At 45.5% G+C, this 19697-nt stretch overlaps 1 protein-coding gene across 1 annotated transcript in view; it reads left to right on the top strand.

The window, feature by feature from the left end:
* DISP3 (dispatched RND transporter family member 3) overlaps positions 1-18150 on the top strand; it is a 42354-nt gene extending 24204 nt beyond the window's left edge. Inside the window, 9 exon segments of the mRNA XM_020973945.2 lie at positions 485-666; positions 3549-3679; positions 3841-4013; positions 7670-7796; positions 9097-9242; positions 10661-10820; positions 11435-11548; positions 12186-12352; positions 15891-18150. Of these exon segments, the coding sequence (XP_020829604.1) occupies positions 485-666; positions 3549-3679; positions 3841-4013; positions 7670-7796; positions 9097-9242; positions 10661-10820; positions 11435-11548; positions 12186-12352; positions 15891-16253 (1563 nt within the window). The 3' untranslated portion in view covers positions 16254-18150.
* The last annotated feature ends 1547 nt before the right edge of the window (positions 18151-19697 follow it).

The raw sequence follows: 19697 nt of genomic DNA, 5'->3' as shown, positions 1-19697 counted from the left end.
TAAACGTTAGTTGGTGTTGTTATTATCCCCACCTCCCTCATTGCCTGCCCATATTATAGAACGCCAGCTCTGTCTTCTCTGCATGTTTTCTCTCTCCCCAAAGCAATGCCCCCACTCAAACTTGCCAAGGATTGGGGACTCTGCTCTAGGCTGAGACAGGGAGGGATCCTGAGGTGTCTGAGGATCAACTTGATCCAGGCAGCATTTCCTCACATCAGGCATTGTGCTCGGCCCTGGGAATACAGAGAGAAAACCCACACATTCCCTGCCCCCAGGAAGCTTACATTCTATTGGGGGGAAAACAGCGTGTACATTGAAATAGATATAAAATAGATTTGGGAGGGACCTTAGAAACTGCCAGGAAAGCTTCTCTAGTGGGCAGTGGAGGCGGAAAGATGGGCTGCAGAGGCAGGGAGGGGGAAGGGGCTGGGGCTGGGATGGCCCCTGGAGTTATGTGTCTTGTTTTTGTTAATTCACTGCTTAGGTATATAAAGTGCCTTACGGTAACTTCACCAAGAAGCTGACCGCTTGTATGTCTACAGTAGGGCTGCTCCAGCAGACGAGCCTCCGAAAATGGATGATGACGTCTCTGGCCTGTGATGCTAAGAGAGGCTGGAAGTTTGACTTCAGCTTTTATGTGGCAGCCAAGGAACAGCAGCGAAGCCGGTAATGTGGCACAGGCCCTGATGTTGCCCATGGCCCAGGATCTCTCCCAGTCTCCTGAGCTCTCTGTCAGGGGAGGACCCATGGGGAGATTGGGATGGGTGAAAGGGCATTGGCCCGGGCCAATTAGTGTCAGGGATCAACTACCCTGACAGAACTTCTGAGCTAAGCTGGGAATTGTGGTGGAGAGAACACTAGACTTGGAGTCAGAAAGACATGGCCTCAGTTCCCAGCACTGGCATATACTAGCTATGTGTCCTGGATGAGTCTGAGCCTCAGTTTCCTCATCTGTAAAATGAGGGGATTGGAAATGATGGCCTCTAAGATCCCTTTCAGCTCTAAATCTATAGTCTTATAACCTAACCTCAATTCCCAGCTCAGAAATTTATTAGTAGTGTGATTAACCCTACAGCCTTCCTGTGCCTCAGTTTCCTCATCTGTAAAATGAAAGAATTGGACATGAGGTCCCTTCCAGCTCTAAATCTACGATTCCATAGCTTAGTTTCAATTCCCAGCTCAAGAGGCACTCGCTAGCTGTGTGACCCTGGACAAGTCACTTAGGATAGCGTGATCATGGATTTATAGCAGGGAGTGATGGACTTCAGAGGTCATCTGTTTCAACTCCCTCATTTTACAAATAAGGAAACTGAGGCTCAGAGGGGTTTAGTGACTTGCATAAAGTCTCATAGATAGTTAGCAGCAGAGATGGAATTTGAGCCCAGCCTCTCCTATTCTAATCTAGCATTTCCTTTGTTATACCATACTACCTCAGTTTACCTTCCCAGTCCTCAGTTTCTTCATCTATAAAATGGAGATAAATGAGATAATGTATGTAAAGTGCTTGGCAAACCATAGCGTGCTACATAACTTTCAGTCGTTGTCATCATTATTGACAGGCACCAAAACCTTACCATCGTCATTCACATGTCTCTGTTCACACATAGGAAGGCTTCCCCAATGCTCACATCGATCACCTTTGCTCAAATTCATCTGCTGTGATAAGGCTACTGGGAATAGTGGATCCAAGCTGGCCTTGGAGACAGCAAGCTCTGGGTTGAAATCCCACCCCTGATACTTATTGACTGCATGACTCTGGGCGGGTCGTTTGATCTCTGAGTGCCCCAGATAGGTCTCTAAGACAATTAGACACAGAGCAGAAGCTAACCTGCATTGATAGACAATACCAATGAAATCACAGCTATCTACAACAACAAAGGAAGAAAAATATTGGTATTATCTCATTCTTCTACGGCTCTTTTAGGGAAGTGGGCTAGAGTCAGGGATCACGGGTTCAGATCCTACCCCTGATGCTTAAGGCAAGTCACTTAACTTCCCCGGACCTCAGTTTCCTTTTCTGTAAGATGAGGGCTGCTTAGTGGTGCAGTGGATAGAGCACCAGACCTGGAGTCAGGAGTACTGCTCTTCCTGAGTTCAAATCTGGCCTCAGACACTTACTAGGTGTGTGACCCTGGGCAAGTCACTTCACTCTGTTTGCTTCAGTTTCCTTGTCTGTAAAATGAGCTGGAGAAGAAATGGCAAACCTTTCCAGTATCCCTTCCAAGAAAACCCTAAATGGGGTTACGAAGAGCCAAGCATGACTGAAACAAGTGAAGAGCAACAGCATAAAGTTAAGGGGAAGTGAGCTGGCTGTCTGCTGAGAGCTATTCTAGCTAGAAATCTGTGACTCTGGGAGTTCAAATAGCAATGGCCCATGACCCTGTTATTATCCTTTTGTGTTTAATTTTCTTTGGACTTTGGCACAGGAGGATAAAATTTGGCTTTTTGTAATAGAATAAGAGTACTGGGATGGAAGCTTGTCCCCTGCAGGCAGTAAGAATCTTCAGTCCAACTCCAGCAGCAGTTGCGATGATGGGGATGGCACAGCCACTGTTATAATTGTCAGCATCGTCTCCCCTTCCTGAACCTTCCCCCTCCTCCTCCCCCACCCCCTCCCAGGGTTTAACTAGAGGATGGACACTTGCTCAGTGGAAATAGTTCCACTCCAGTGAATATGAGATGCCACTGTGGTCAGAGAACCAGCCTTCCTGGAAGCAGGGGGATGGATGCTATGGCAACGGAGTGCCCTATTCTGCTTGACACGTCTTGGGTGAGGAGGTCAAGGGACTTGGGATAGGAAGAGATAGGAGAGGAGCCATAGAGGCATTGTGTTGTGATGGCGAGAATTCTGGACTTGGAAATCAACAGAGCTCGGTTTAAACTGGCTCTGACACTTAATGTGAACATAGTTGAGTCATTTCAACTCTGAGACTCAGTTTCTTCATCTATGAAATGGCGCCAGAAATAATTATATTATCTACCTTAAGGGATTGTTGTAAAGAAAGCTATTATAAACCTGAAGACTTATTGAAGTATGTCAATTATACGAATGTGAGATATTAGAAATAATAATAAGCTTAGCTCTAGCCCAGGACTGTATCAGTCTCCTACTTCCCCTCCTCCCTGCACATACCTGGGCTTCAGGCTACATTTAAACTTTAGCACTGAATCACATACTTAGAATGTAAGAGCTGGAGGGGCCTTAGAGGTCACCCAGACCATCCCCCTCATTTTATGGATGAAGGTACTGAGGGCCAGACAGATTAAGTGATTTGCCCCGAAGGTCACACAAATTATAGGATGCAGAGCCACCATTCACATCCAGGTTCTCTGACTCCAAAGCTAGAGCGCTCTTACCTTAGGTCACATTGCCTCCCTAGGATTCACACCTCTCCCAGATCAAATCCTTTCATGTATTTTTAAGGTCTCTGGGTGATCCCTTCTGTACTCTCCTGCTATAGTGATGCTGACCACCACTTCTGCTGCATGACCAGTGTTTCAGCGCTTACCTTCTCTCATCAACACTCTTGACTCTCTTGTTCTTGCAGGAAGTTATATTTTGCACAGTCCCATAAACCACCCTTTCATGGGCGTGTATGTGTGGCACCTCCTGGCTGTCTTCTCAGCTCCAGCCCTGATGGACCCAACAAAGGCTTTCTCTATGTGCCCAGTGAGAAAGGTGAGCTGTAGACTTGTCCAATGAGATGGAATGGTGATGGATTTTTTTTTGGGGGGGGGATAGTATTGAGGGAAAGTCTGAGGATACCCAAGAAAGCAGCCTGTATCCTAATTATATATAATTATACTAATTATTTTCCTCTCCATCCTCCTGTCTGGCAGCCCCCAAGACCCGACTGTCTGCAACCTCAGGCTTCAACCCATGCGTGAACACTGGCTGTGGGAAGCCTGCTGTGCGCCCACTGGTGGACACAGGTGCAATGGTCTTCGTGGTCTTTGGCATCCTTGGCGTCAACCGTACCAGGCACTCCGACAACCACGTCATTGGAGACATGGTACACAGCCCTCCACCTGGGCGGGGCCATATATTTTGATCAAGAGGAACAAGGCACAGGTGGATTCAGGAACTTGGGAATAGAATAGCATAGTAAAAAGGGCACTGAATTTGAGATCATAGGATTTTTAGACCTGGGGATGACCTTAGAGATCATTCACTCTAATACCCCCATTTTAGAGATTAAGGAATTGAGCCACATCAAGGTTTAGCATCTTACCTGAGGTTCCAGAGTTGAATGTCCAAGCCAGCATCTGAACTCAGGTCCTCTGACTCCAGATTCAATGCTCTATCTATTCTTATACCTCAGAAGCTTTGACATTTCTTAGTTGTGTGGCCTTAGGGACTTCACACCACCTCTCGCCACCTCACCCGTACAATGAGAAATCAATCAACCAGCTATTCACTGACCAACAAATCAGGCACTGTACTAGCTCTTGGAGATAAAAAGACAACATAGGGGCAACTAGGTGGCACAGTGGGTAGAACACCAGCCCTGGAGTCAGGAGGACCTGAGTTCAAATCTGGCCTCAGACCTGACACTTACCAGCTGTGTGACCCTGGGCAAGTCACTTAACCCCAATTGCCTAAAAACAACCAAACAAAAGACAACATGAAAGAGCCCGTGTCCTCAAGGGAATTATAATCTATCAGGGAAAATCAATCCATCAAACCACAAGCCTTTATAAAGTGCCTATTTTGTAGACATGCAAAGAAGAAAAATGAAGATAGCCCCTACAGATAGCAGAGAAATAAATCCAAAATATACATACAAAGTAACTTCAGGTGGGGGGTAGCACCAACAACCAAGAGTATCAGGAAAGGCTTCAAACCATCCCTCAAGCATTTAATAAGCAGTTACTCCATATCAGATGCTTCCATAATGCTGACCATACAAAGAAATACAAAAACATGTTCCTGCCCTCAAGGAGCTAACCATCTTTTTTCATTTCGTTTTATTTTTTAATGTCTTCTTTATTTTTTAACTTAAAATTTATTTATTTAGTTATCTTTTGTTTTCCACATTCACTTTTATAAGATTTTGAATGCTAAATTATTCTCTTCCCTCCCCTCCCCCATTCCCACGGCAGCATGTAATCTGATAGAGGCTACACGTGTACACTCATATTAAACATATTTCCACATTAGTCATGGTGTAAAGAAGAAATCAGAACCACAGGGAAAAGCCACAAGAAAGGAAAAAAGAAAGAGAAAATAGTATGCTTGGATCTGCATTCAGACTCCATAGTTTTTCCTCAGGATGTAGACAGCATTTTCCATCTTTAGTCTTCTGGAATTGTCTTAGATCATTGTATTTCTGAGAAGAGCTAAGTCTATCAAAGTTGGTCACTGTACAATGGTGCTGCTACTGTATACATTGTTCTCCTGGTTCTCTTCATTTCACTCAGCATCAATTCATGCAAGTCTTTCCAGGTTTTTCTGAAATCTGCCTGCTCATCATTTCTTATCTAACAATAGTATTCCATTATACTCATATACCACAACTTGTTCAGACATTCCTCAATTGATGGACATCCCCTTAATTTCTAATTCTTTGCTACCACAAAAAGAACTGCTATAAATATTTCGGTATATGTGGATACTTTTCCCGTTTTTATTATCTCTCTGGGATACAGCCCTAGAAGTGGTATTGCTGGGTCGAAGGGTATGCACAGTTTTATAGCCCTTTGGACATAGTTCCAAATTGCTCTCCAGAATGGTTGGATCAATTCACAACTCCATCAACAATGTATTAGTGTTTCAATTTCCCCACATCTTCTCCAACATTCATCATTTTCCTGTTTTGTCATGTTAGCCAATCTGATAGGTATGATATGGTGCCTCAGAGTTGTTTTAATTTTTGTTTCTCTAATCAATAGTTATTTTGACCATTTTTCACATGACTATAGATAGCTTTAATTTCTTCATCTGAAAACTGCCTGTTCATATCCTTTGACCATTTATCAATTGGGGAATGACTTGTATTCTTATAAATTTGACTCAGTTCTCTATTATCCTCTATTTTAATGGAAGAGATAACATGGAAATAAGTAGATACACACAGAGGAGGTGGAAGGTAACCTCCCAGGGGAAACAGCGGGTGATATATTAAGAAATACAAAATACATGCAGATTAAATATAAAGTCATGGGGCAGAGCACTGACATCTAGGGAGGATAGAGGAAGACTTCCCATAGAAGGTACATGCTAAGCTTTTAAGGAAATAAGGCATCGTGGAAGTGGGAGGTAAGGAGAGAAGAGAGAAAACTTTGCAGGCACAGGGGGCAACCAGAATAGAGGAAAATGTGACTTTCCTCCTGGGGCAGTTGTGAGAAAATCACTTTGTGAATTTCCACAGCAGTGAGATGTATAGTCTATGTTGGGGTTCCATACACTGTCACCCACCCCTCACCCTGAGACAATAGGAAAAGAGGGGCAACCTAGTCAGTCACCAAGCATTTATTAAAAGCATTTACTACATGCCAGGCCTTGTGCTAAGCAATGGGGATATACATACAAGCAGAAAGACAGTGCCTGCCCTCAAGAAGCTTACATTCTAGTGGGGGAGTGGTGGAAGACGATACACAAAAGGAAGCACATATGAGGCAGGGGGATGTGGTAGAAGAAGCTCAGAAAGAAGCCTGGAGAAGAGGAGACATGGCAGGCCTGGATGCCCTTCTGAAATGGTTGATCCAGTGGGAGACCTACTGTCAGACAGGCAGCAGGGGCAGTACTGCCAATGGGTGAGCTCCAGGGCTGGAATGAGGCTTCAGGATGAAGAGCCAAGGCATGGAAGAGGAGGTAGCTGTCATTTAACACAAGTGGCCCCTCACCCTGAGCACATGTAAGAGCAACTCCCTCTTGGCAATACAACACTCCGTTTCCTTCCATTTGCCCCATACATATCTTATATGAACCGAATTGTTTCCCTTATTAGACTGTAAGCTCCCCAAGGGTAGGGACCACGTTTTTGCCTTTCTTTGCATCTTCAGCATGTAGCATAGGGCCTGGCACATGGTAGGCACTTAAAAATTCTTGTTGACTGACTAACTTCCAGGGATTCCCATGAAAGACTAGACAAAGTTGAATGCTAAGAGTCAATCAACCCATAAGTTTTTGTGAAGGATCTATTGTTCATCTAGAATCCTGGGTGATGGACCAGGGTGACTGGGTAAAGGAAAGGGAAGAGAAAGGAAAGATATGGCCCTGCCCCCAATTTCCAGTCATGTTAGGGACGTAAGATTCAGACACATGCAATCACGATAAAAGTCTGGGAGGAAGGGCCAGCTCACATTAGGGTCAGTATGGGGTAGTGGAAAGAGAGCAGGATTCCATGACAAAGTTTATGGTTCAAATCCCGGCTCTGCACATACAATCTTTGACCTTGACCAAGTTGCCCGAATTCTCCGGACCTCAGTTTCCTCATTTCTAAAGTGAAAAGGCTGGTCTCACCCCAGGCCTCTTCCAGGTCTAAATCCTATAATCTTGTGAGCCCCTTAGGTGATCAGAGAAGTTGATGTCTCTGGGAGTGCAGGAGAAGACAAGGAAGGCTTCCTGGAGGGGATGGGACTGACCCCCCTGATAGCCATTGGTTGGGAACTCCTGGGTCTGGCCCCATGTGATTGGTCCTGGCTGGCTTCTGTCTCCTTGTGAAAGGGCAGCGTTATCTATGATGACAGCTTTGACCTCTTCAAAGAGATTGGGCATCTCTGCCGGCTGTGCAAAGCCATCGCAGACAACTCAGAGCTGGTGAAGCCAGGTGGGGCCCAGTGCCTCCCCTCAGGTAAGTGAAGACGAGGGCCTGGGCCTGAAGGACAAGCATGGGGAGCATGGGGGTGAATGAGGGAGCATATTATTATCAAAGTCTATTCAGTCAGGAAGGGGGTGGGGTGGGAAGAGATCTTAACTGAGTCCTGGCTTTGCCACTAATTTACTGGTGACTCTGAGGAGATTGCTGCCCCTCTCTGGGCCTCAACTTCCTCCAGGGGGCTAGGGTCCAAACCTTGACTTTGCTGCTTGCTACCTGTGGGACCTAAATTTCTTAACCTCTCTGAGTTTCAGTTTCCTCGTTTGTAAAATGAGGTGTTTGGACTAGGTGACCTTTAAGGTTCCTTCCAGTTCTAGATCTGGGATCTTATGACTCTCATCTATAAGATGGGCTGCATGATTCCTGAGGTCAACCTCAGAATCTGAATTTCCATGTCTTTCCCAGTTCTGACATTCTCTGTTCTAAAGGCCCTCTCAGCTCTTGCATTCTAGGTTCTAAGGGCCTCTCCCGGTTCTGACATTCTCTGTTCTAAGGGCCCTCCCAGCTCTAATATTTCATGTTCTAAGGGCCCTCCCAGCTCTGACATTCCATGTTCTGAGGGCCCTCCTGGTTCTCACATTCTGTGTTCTAAGGGCTTCTCACCTCCAAGCTATAACATGCCATGCTCTAAGACTACTCCCAGCTCTGGTATTCTGCATCCTAAGGCCCCTTCCCACTCTGATGTGCTGTAATTCTAATAAATAGGAGACTGCTTTGCTCCATGAATGGTAAAACATGCTATAGAACAGGCCTTCTTAAACTTTTCCCACTCGTGACCCCTTCATCACTTCTTAAACTATGGACCCCTTGTGAGGTTGAATATAGAAGACATTTTCCCAAGAGGCTGGCAATGCTAGGAAGGATTCTAAGAGGGGTTTGGGGCATATCCCCTGCCCAGGTCTGAGGGAGGTGCCCTAGGACACAAGGGGTAGGGGAAGAGAGGCCTTCCTCAGCCCCTCAAGGCAAAAACCATGACAAGGCTGTACCCACCTAGTGCAATGGTCTTAATATTTCCTGAGATAGCCCATTTAGTGAGAAGGGGGAAGGGTTACCCAGGAGAGGAGAGATAGAGAGTGATGGCTACCTCCTGCAGCCAAACATTGGGAGCTAGGCAAGCCAAGACCATTTTTTCCAGCTCTGTCCTAAAGAGGAGGAGAGGGGAGGGAGAATCAGAAACCCTCCATTCCAGGGACCCCACCCTTATCCCCATCAAAGCAAAGCCTCATCTGACACCTACAGCCCTATCCTGTGTCTATCTCCTCTCTTCTCTCTCTAGGTTATAGCATCTCCTCCTTTCTACAGATGTTACACCCTGAGTGCAAGAATCTGCCTGAACCCAACCTCCTCCCTGGGCAGCTGTCCCATGGGGCTGTGGGCGTACGAGAGGGCAAAGTGCAGTGGATCTCCATGGCCTTCGAGTCGGTGAGGGAGTGAGAAGTGTAGAGGCCTTCACAGTCCACACGCCAACTCCTGGATATTGTCCTTCTCTTCCTCTGCCCCATAGCAGGGCCGATCCCTGAGTCCTTTTGGAAAGCGAGCAGGACCTACTAGTGCTGGTCTCTCCAACAGAGGAGGGACCAAAGTTGGGTACCCTACAGCCCACCAATAGGATTCCCTCAGGCACCTTGAACTGGGCTGCTGAAAAGGAACAGGGGAGCAGATAGAAGGACATGGTCTTGCCTGGGGTTATGCCATAAGATTAAGCACTGGAAAGTGACCTGACAGCACAGACTGAGCTAAAAGAATCTTAGAACAGAGAGTGTTGGGGAGGGCCCTTAGAACACAGGGTGTCAGAGCTGGGAGGTCCCTTGGAACACAGGGTATCAGAGCTGGGAGGGCCCTTAGAACACAGGGTGTCAGAGCTGGGAGGGCCCTTAGAACACAGGATGTCAGAGCTGGGAGTGCCCTTAGAACACATGGTGTCAGAGCTGGGAGGGACTTTAGAATATTAAATATCATAGCTGGGACTGAAAGGGACCTATAATTCAACTGCTTATTTTTACAGAGCAGGAAACAAAGTCACAGAACTCTTTTTCTCCTACAAGAAAAGAGAAAGGACCTGCTCAAGGTCATGTCCAAGTTGGTGGCAAAGTTGAGACCTAGATCATCTGGCTACCATTATGTGTTTTAACATTGAATGTGCTAAAATCCCTTCCAGTTTGATGCCTGCTAGGTACATGGAGTTTGGAATTGGTTTGAAAATCCTCACTGGTCTACCTGGGGCCAAGGAGACTCCAAGAAACATCCTGATTAGAGGGGTAGATGATTCCTTTGGACAGTCAAAGAAATGGTTATTGGAGGTAGAATGAGGTAGGGGATAGCAAGAAAGTTAATTAGCAGGTACAAAGTCATGGGTTGGGGTACCAGAAACAATTGATTTGCTGAGAGAGAAGCTAAGGTTATCTCAGGAATCTGGGCCTGTTTTCCTCCTCAGTGAAATCCAGGGATTGACTTAAGTGAGCTCAATGCCTCCTTTAAGCTGGAAAAGTGATGATCCTATGTTCTAAGTTCTTGCTGTCATTCTAAGTTTTGACATCTTATGTTCTGAGGGCCCTCCCAGCTCTGACAACCTGTGTTCTAAAGCCTCTCCCATCTCTGGCATTCTGTGTTCTAAGATCCTTCCATCTCTAACATTCTATGCATCTACACCTATGTTTTGTGTTTTCCTGTGCCTATCCCTTAAATCATTATGATGTAATGGACAAGCAAAGTATTTATACCCCATAGGCTGGCGAGAGAGCCTATGCTAAGTGTGGTGGGGAATAAAAGTCATCCTTCCTCCCCCTAATCATGCCAGTCGAAGGGAGCCTTGGACTCACAGGACTCTTGGTCTCCTGCAGACTACCTACAAAGGCAAGTCATCTTTTCAGACATACTCTGACTACCTCAAGTGGGAGACTTTCCTCCAACAGCAGCTGCAGCTGTCCCCAGAGGGCTCAGCCCTTCGCCGAGGCTTCCAAACCTGTGAACATTGGAAACAAGTCTTCATGGAAATCATAGGTGAGATCCCCAACCCTTGCTGCTCAAACGTTCTCTTTGCCAATCTACTTTCTTTCATTATCCCATCAACCTCTCAGACCCTGATGGGGAAAGGCTTTGCCTCATCAGAGGGCAGGGAGGGACCTCATCTAAAGATCAGTTGCCTAGATGGGGAAGGCCTAGGGTGGGCTCAGAGTTCGAATCCCAGTTCTGCTGCTGATCAGCTGGACATCCCTGGTCAAGGTGACTTGATGACTTCTCTGAGTGTGGTGTTTTGTTTGAGTGTGGTAACTGAGTTCTCTGACTGTGGTAATTCTGACCTTGCCTAAATTGTTAAAAACAGTCCCAAATCTGAGTAAATCTAAACAAATATGTCCATATTATTAACATGAAGCATTTTTTTCTGGGTCACATGCTGGGCTAGATGTAAATGGACCTGGGGTTTGGTCCTTACTAGCTGTGTGTTGTTGGACAAGGCTTTTAACCTCTTCAGTCTTAAACAGTGTGAAATTGTAGCCGCAACTTGTGGCCTGGGCTGAGATACTTTTATCAATATTTAATCAACATCAGTATTTTAATCAATACTTTTATCAATGTCAAATATCAATATTTATCAATATCACCCATCATTTCAGGTGTGCAGAGTGCCCTATACGGTCTAGTCCTCTCACTGATCATCTGTGTAGCTGCTGTTGCTGTGTTTACCACCCACATCCTGCTCCTGCTGCCTGTGTTGCTGAGCATCCTAGGTATGAGGGGAAGGGAAGGGAAGCTCCTGGAGTCTCCGCAGGGACTCATCAGGGCACTTTAAACCTGTTACATCTAATTTGTTGCTTCTAATAGGTTTCTTTTCAACAGAAAATCCAAGGCCCCCTATGCTTATTAGAAATGTTTGCAAAGTAAGAGTTCCTGAGTTCTTAGAGTGTATAGATGGGCGTCTCCTATGAATACAAAGTTCATAGGCTTTGTGGCAATTCTTTAGGTTGCTCAAAGGCCTTTTTCTGCTTTCAGAGGTATTTTCATAGATTCAGAGATATTTTCTAGATGGGTAAGTTGGTTGGGGGTGAGGGACCTTTGGATAATTGAGGTTCCATTGTATTTCTGTCTCTCTCAAAAGGCCCCTTGATTTTCCGTGACCTGATCCACCCTCTAGCCTCTCCTTTGGGTCCTTTGCTCTACTCCCATTACCATCATCTTGCCTCCCCTTACTTTTAGTCATATCCCTACCTAGGAGTCTCCTGCCTGTCTGTCTTCCCTTCTCAATAACCCTGGCCTTGAATAGACCAGGCCCCATACCCGTCAATAATACACAGGGCAAGATTAGAAACTTAGTTCAAACCACCCATTGGCCAGTCCTTCTTGCCTATGGTCTCGCTCTTTCTGCAGGCATCGTGTGCTTGGTGGTCACCATCATGTACTGGTCTGGCTGGGAGATGGGGGCTGTGGAAGCCATATCTTTGTCCATCCTTGTTGGCTCCTCTGTGGATTACTGTGTCCATCTGGTGGAAGGGTACCTACTGGCTGGGGAGAGCCTCCCCCTCCACCCAGTTGAGGTGAGAACCTGCCTACCACATCCCATTCATTGTGCATCAGATTTCATCCTAGGATTCACTGTGCCATCCCCCAGCCCCAACTAGCTGGAGTCAATGCTCCAGATTACCAGGATTACTTTTAAAGCCATCTTCCTAGTAAATGGGGCTTAGGATAGCAGATCTCAAAGCTCTGCTAATGGCTTCCTTCCCCACATAATCATAGTGGCGGCAGTAATGATGATGATAAGTTATATTTATGTTGTATTTCAGAGTTTATGAAACATTTATCCCAGGACAATTCTGCAAGGGAAGTTGTGCCAATATTATTATACCCATCTTGCAGATAACTGAGACCAAGAGAGGGGAAATGTTTTCCCCAAGGCCATGTGGCTAGCAAGTGCTATAGTTGGGACTTGATTGCTATGTGTCTTGAGTACTAGTACACTGCAATTTCCATTATACTACGTGAATTGAGTTCAAGATCTGAGGATGGCTATTGCTCAAAGGCAACACCAGATGAATTATCTTGGTGAATATTTTCAAAGGGCCTATGTTGTGCATAGTAAAGATCTAGGTACCTGGGGACACACTCAAGGAGAACATAAGGCTGAGAATATAAATGGAAACATGTCTTCCATGAAGAACCTCACTGATTCCCTGGGAAAATTCCCTTGCCTTTTTTTTTTTATTCTTATGTTTGGAGCACTGGAGAGTTCTGGGTCTGTCTTAGTTTGAGTATTTTGTTTTAAAGTTCTTTATTCCATTCAATCATAACAGGGTTCCCTTCTCCACTCTTCCTCCATGCTTCCCATCTCCTAACACCTGGGGGACCCCAGTGCTTAATATAGTGCCTGGCACATAGTAGCAGCTTAATAATTAGATATGTGAAACATATATAACAATGTAAGCAAGTAATCAGTCAGTCAATATTTATCAAGCACTTACTATACGTCAGGCACTATGCTAAACCCTGAGGCTACAAAGAAAGGCAAAGTCTCAGGGGGAAAGCACTAGCCATGGGACAAGCTGAGTTTTGAAGGAATCAGGGAAGCCAGAAAGAAGAAATGGGAAAGGAGAGCATTCTAGGCATGGGGTGAAGCCAGTGAAACTGGATCAAAGAGCCCTTGGATGCGAATAAAGTATAAAAAGACTAGTGGGGCAGCTAGGTGGCACAGTGGATAGAGCACCGGCCCTGAAGTCAGGAGGACCTGAGTTCAAATCCGGACTCAGACCAAATACTTGGCATTTACTAGCTGTGTGACCCTGGGCAAGTCACTTATCCCCAATTGCCTACAAAAGCAAAAACAAAACAAAAAAAAATGTGTAAGAAGGCTAGAAAGGTAGGAAGGGACTAGGTTGTGAAGGGCTTTGGATGCCAAACAGAGGATTTAATGGTTTTTTTTTTCTGAAGGTAATAAGGAGTCAGTAGAGTTTATTGAGTGAGGGCAGGGAGGGTAACATGGTCAGAACTGTGCTTTAGGAAGATCACTTTGTCAGCTAAGTGGAGCCTGGACTGGAGTGGGAGGGCCTTGAGATAAGGAGACCATTAGGAGGCTACGCATCTGGCCCCAGGATTGGTGATGTGTGAACAAAAGAGCATAGATATTCCATATTTGGGGCAGATGTTGGGGGCTTCCTGTAGACTCAGAAGAACATAACTGAGCTTTGTGATTTTTGCAAAAGGAGCAAAACTGAGAGTTGGGAGAGAAGAGATACCAAGAAGTAGAAATGACAAGATAACAACAGATTGGATATGTGGGGTGAGTTCGAGGGAGAAGTTGAGTTTTCCATGAGTTTTATCAACTTCCCTTTGGCTTGGCCTTCATAATCTGTCTTGACCACAGTCATGTCCATGCCAGATAAATATAGTAGAGGTTGTTGATCCCAGTGCCTGGAAGAAAGCTGGTATCTTTGAAATGACTCAAATCATGGAATCATAGGCCATAGAACTAGAAGGAACCTTAAACTCTCTCACTATACAGATGAGGAAACTGAGGCACAGAAGGGAAGAAGTGACTTGCCCAAGGTCCCACATAGAGTTAGTTAGCTTGAACCTATTTCTCATGGTGCCAAAGCTCTTTCTCCAACACAAGTGAGAAGGGTAGGAATAGAACACATTACCAGCAGAGATCTAAAGCTCTTGAGCTAAATAGAAATGGTGATGGGGCTGGAGAGAAGGCTCAGAGTTAGTGTGCTGTGTACTCAGAGTCATATTTAGACAAGGATGGTTAAAGGGAGAAAGCACCCCCCCCTTGGGTGGGTTATGTCCAAGTAAGTCATTTATATTGTTCCAGTATAGTCAGAAGAAGCAATATGGCAGACTAGATAGAGGGCCAGCATTGGAGTTTGGAAAACTTACCTCTGATATGCATGAACTGTATGACTATGCAAGCCACTTAACCTCTCTTTGCTCTAGGAACCTCTCTAAGGCAGACCTTCATAATCTTTTCTGTGTCATGGATCCCTTTGACAGCAGTCTGTCAAAGCCTTTGGACATCTTCTCAGAAGAATGATTTTAAGTGCATAAAATAAAATACAGAGGATTACAAAGGAAACCAATTATATTGAAATATATATAGAGAGAGTCATGTTGAAATATACATACATATATAGAGCAAAGTATGCTGAAATATATACATATATGCATACATAAAGTTATATTGAAATATACACACATGATAGACATAGAGTAATGGTGAAACATACACATATGCATGTATTACATATACAGTTACATTTAAATGTGTATAACTATAGAGCCTTATGTTGAAATACACACGCATGCATACATATATAGTTATGTTGAAATATGCATTCAGGCATATAGAATTATGTTGAAATGTGTATATGTAGTTATATTAAATATATATGCATACATGCATGCATGCACATATATAGAGTTCTGCTGAAATAGTGCATACACGCACATATATGGAGAGAGTTACATTGATATATACACACATACATGCACACTTATCTCAGATCCCTGTTGGTAACACACAAATGTGGAGACTGGTCTCCCATGTTCTGAGCAGCACTGAGTGGTAGGATAATGGGTGATCCCTGTGGTTGGGGGCAGTGGTACTAGAGATAAGTAGGGTCCACAAAAATTAAGCCTCTCCAGCAGCTCCCAGACCTGGCAAGGGTGGTTGGGTGGAGTGGGAGAGGGTGCTGATCCAGTTGTCCATCCTGAAGTCCTCTTGATCCTCTACACACTTTAGTGCTAAGTGCTGTCCTAAGTGCTGAGGTGCGCCATGGTTCACCATTCATAGCATTTGCTTCTTGGGCAGGGTTTACATCTACATCATGGAATCCAAATTGTTACAGTAAAAAGACTTTGGAGACCTAAAACTGGAGTTTAAATCCTAACCAGGCAACTGTGTGACCTTGGGCAGGTCCTTTCACCTCTGACTCAATTTCCTCATCTATAAAATGAGATTGGATAAATCCTAGGTCTCTTAACCTTATGATCCTACAAACCTGAAATCTGGGGCAACCCACAGATTCTAGGTTCTCTCCTGATTTAAATCCTCCCCATCTGTCTTTTGTCTTTGGACAGGACCCAAGTGCCCAGCGCCAGTGGAGAACCCTGGAGGCTGTCCGGCATGTGGGTGTGGCCATTGTCTCAAGTGCTGTTACCACAGTCATAGCGACAGTGCCCCTGTTCTTCTGCATCATTGCTCCCTTTGCTAAATTTGGGAAGATCGTCGCACTCAACACAGGGGTCTCCATTCTTTACACTCTTACCGTCAGCACAGCCTTGCTGGGTATCATGGCACCCAGCTCCTTCACCCGAAGCAGGACTTCCTTCCTTAAAGCCCTTGGGGCTGTACTCTTGACTGGTAGCCTGGGCTTGGGTATCTGTCTTCTGCTTCTAAGAAACGGATACAAAATCCCCCTACCCAGTGGGACCAACCTCTAGTCCTGGGACATCCACCACTTTTTTCTTTCCTTTATTCTGACTTTATTTTTTTTAAGAGGGACATTTTTTGTAAACTTTTGCCTGAAGGAAAAACCAAGGTGGGGGGGAGGGAGAGAGAGGAGGGAGGGGACTCGAGGGCAGGGGAAGCATGGGAGAGGGAGTCTGATTTTTGACTCCGGAGGCACTTTATTGCATAGTAAGGCACTGAACTCTTTATTTTCTTGGTCCCCAGCCTGAGCAGTGTCTAAGACACAACAGAGGAAGGGCACAGGGCCATTCCACTGCCTAGGGACAGAGCTGAGGACAAACTAGTAAAGGGGAGCCCAGTTGACACATGGTGGCCACTACCCAGCAGTAATCTCTCCTGGCTGTACTCTTGATCTTTCTCAGATGTTGGAAAGGGCCAGTCCCCTCAGGCTCTTGAGCCATTAGGGTGGAAATGGCACTCCCACCGACACTCTTCTCCCTGATTTTTTTTTTAAAGAGCACAGCAGGGACAAGGGAACAGGAAGGTGGGAATTCCTCTTTTTTGCTCTCTACCCAAGACACTGTCCCCTCCATCCCCACCACAGGTTGTGCCCTTTTCCTAAAGGGTTCCTGACTACATAAGAGAAGGGTACAGAGAGCCCCTTCGTGGATTGCATGCTATCTTTCCCCTTTCCATCCTCCCTAGAGTCTCCTAAGGACCCTGTCTGATGGTTCCAGGGTCCTGACCACAATCCTCCCAGGTCAGTTCCCTTTCCCGGAGCCAAGAGTCCAGAGCCCACCCAGGCTCATTGCCCCTTGATTCCCTTGTGCCCATCCCCAGGGCCTAAGGTTGAGACAGCTTTGGAAAGAGAGGGCTAGAGAACAGTGGACACTACAGGGGAGAGAAGAAGGCCCGCCTACCTCACCCACTCAGATCAGATGGTTTTTATTAAAGCAAAATGGAACCGCAGACCAGTATCATTAATAAGTACATATGAAGCATCGACTCCATCATTTTCTTAAAATGGCAATAATTAACTGTGAAAGCTGTGCTCTGCCCCTGGACCAAAGGGAAGGGGGCCAGAAGCTCACTGAGAGGGGGTCTAGAGCTGGGTGTGCAGGCCGGAGCAAGGCAAAGGGGAACTCTGCTTTCGAAGGAATGTCTTACACAAAGCACATCTTAACCGATTTAGAGCTCAAAGGAAACTTTGGTTCCAGTCGGCTCATTTTTCAGATGAGGAAACTGAGGCCCAGAGAGACAAAGCGACTTATTTGAGGCCACAGAGTTGGAAAACCAGCATCTGAATGCAGCTTGTCTGGTTGCAAATACAGTTCTCTTTCCCCTGTACCATAACTCTTAGAGCCCTACATCTGGAGCTCAAAGGGACATCAGGAACCATTCAGCCTCCCTCATTTTACTGATAAAGAACCTGAGGCGCTGGGGAAGGGGTAGGGCAAAGTGACTTGCCCAAGGTCACACAGATAGCATTAGAAGCAAGACTTAAAGCCAGTTTCTCTGGTTCCCACGCCAATAATTCTCTCCACTATACACTGCCACTTCCAGCAACATGGGACGGCAGAAATTCAATTCAATTCACTTCAACTCAACAAGCATTTTTTAGGCACTTACTATGTGCCAGGCTCGACAGTGCTAGATCCCAAGTATATAAAGACATAAGTCTCCTCCTTTTGGAGGGGGTGTGAGGGGAGATGAGGGACAACATGTACTCAGAAGGTCCATGTGAAATACACACAACAGAGGGAGCACAAAAAGGGACCTGAGTTCAAATTCTGACTCTGGCATGTATTGGCTGTGTGACCCTGGGCAAGTCACTTAGCCTCTTAGTTGTCTTCAGTCACACAGTCTCCTAAGACTATAAATTGCATCAACAGAGGGATTTTCCTTACCTAGGCATCCCCTATACCTATTCCTTTCTTTATCCCTCTACACAGTAATTTCTGGGGTGAGTTTCAAAGTAGTAAGTGGCAATTAGGAAAGACTTCCTGTAGAGGTGGCATTTGGGCTGTGCTTTGAAGGGGGCCATGGAATCCAAGAGGCTCAGGTGAAGAGGGAGAACTTTCCAGGCATGGGAAACAGCCTATACAAAGGTGTGGAGGCGGGAGATAAAATGTTATGCCAAGGAAAATATCAAGTATCCTAACATGGCTACTGTACAGATTGTTTGAGGGAAGATTGTGGAATCAGACTGGAAAGAGAGATGAGAGTCAGTGTGATAAATGAGCCTGAACTTTATTTCAAAGGTAATAGGAGCCCCCATAGATTCCTGAGCAAAGGAGTTACATGGTCAGACCCATGCCCTAAGAATGTCATTTTAGCCAATGCCAGCTTGATATTGCCTCTTCCACTTAAGGGGTTCCAGGTTATAATGCCTTATATCAGCCCACAATACCTTATTATTTACCTTATTATTTTCAAGGGTGTACCTAGACCTTCTCTCATCAGACCTAGCACCCCTGCCCAAAAATCCTCTACTAGAGGCAGCTAGATGGCTCAGTGCATAGACCTGGAGACAGGAAGACCTCAGTTCAAATCCAGCCTCAGACATTTACTAGCTGTGTGACCCTGGGCAAGTCACTTAACCTCTGTCTGCCTTAATTTCCTCAACTATAGAATGAGGACAATAATAGTTCCTGACAAGATTGTGAAGATCAAATGAGATAATATTTGTAAAGCACTCAACATAGTGCCTGGCATACAGTAAGCAGTAATGCTTATTCCCTTCTCCCTACTCATTCAAAAGAAAACTACAGTCACAGAGTTTAGAGGTTAATGGGGATGGAGGGCAGGATCTTGTGCAGACTTAGCCAAGAGATAGCTGTCTTCCTTACCATCTCAGTGACCCTGGGCAGGCAAGTCACAGGGAGGCAGTGTGGTGCAATGGAAAGGGGATTGAATTTGGCATTAGAGGAGCTGAGTTCAAATCCCGACTCTGCCATTCAATGTTTGCATGACTTTCAGCCAGTAATCCCCTTACTAGGTCTCAGTTTCCTCATCTGTAAAATGAGGCGGTTGGACCAGATGATGTCTAAGGTCCCTTCTAGCTAAGCTCCCTCATGAAATGCGAGAGAAATGTCGGAAGGGCAGGGAATCAGTATACCTATTTTATCGACAATTAGGGACAAGATATGTAAAGTCATTGATGCGGAGAACTCTCAAGTGAAGAAATTCCCTCCGCCAAAGAACCTTCTCTACAATTTATCCTCTCAGAGAGTCATCTAGGGCAACTGAGAGGGTAAGTGACTTTGCAAAGTCACACAGCCAATAAGTGTCAGAAGCCAGATTTAGCCCAGGTCAGCTTGGCTTAGATACCAGCTTGCCATCTGGTATGCTACCACCTCCACTTTACAGATGGCCACCTAGGAAATTCCTGGGATGGCTGTCAGGCTCCCCAAAATATTCCAACAAAAGGGAGGTGGGAACAGGAGGAAGCCTGATGTCGGCACTAATGTTCACCT

This window comes from Phascolarctos cinereus, unplaced genomic scaffold (assembly GCF_003287225.1).
Source record: "Phascolarctos cinereus isolate Bilbo 61053 unplaced genomic scaffold, phaCin_HiC Scaffold_726;HRSCAF=1367, whole genome shotgun sequence".
Taxonomy (NCBI): Eukaryota; Metazoa; Chordata; class Mammalia; order Diprotodontia; family Phascolarctidae; genus Phascolarctos; species Phascolarctos cinereus.
The sequence above is the reverse complement of the archived record's forward strand: the minus strand, read 5'-3'. Positions and strand labels throughout refer to the sequence as shown.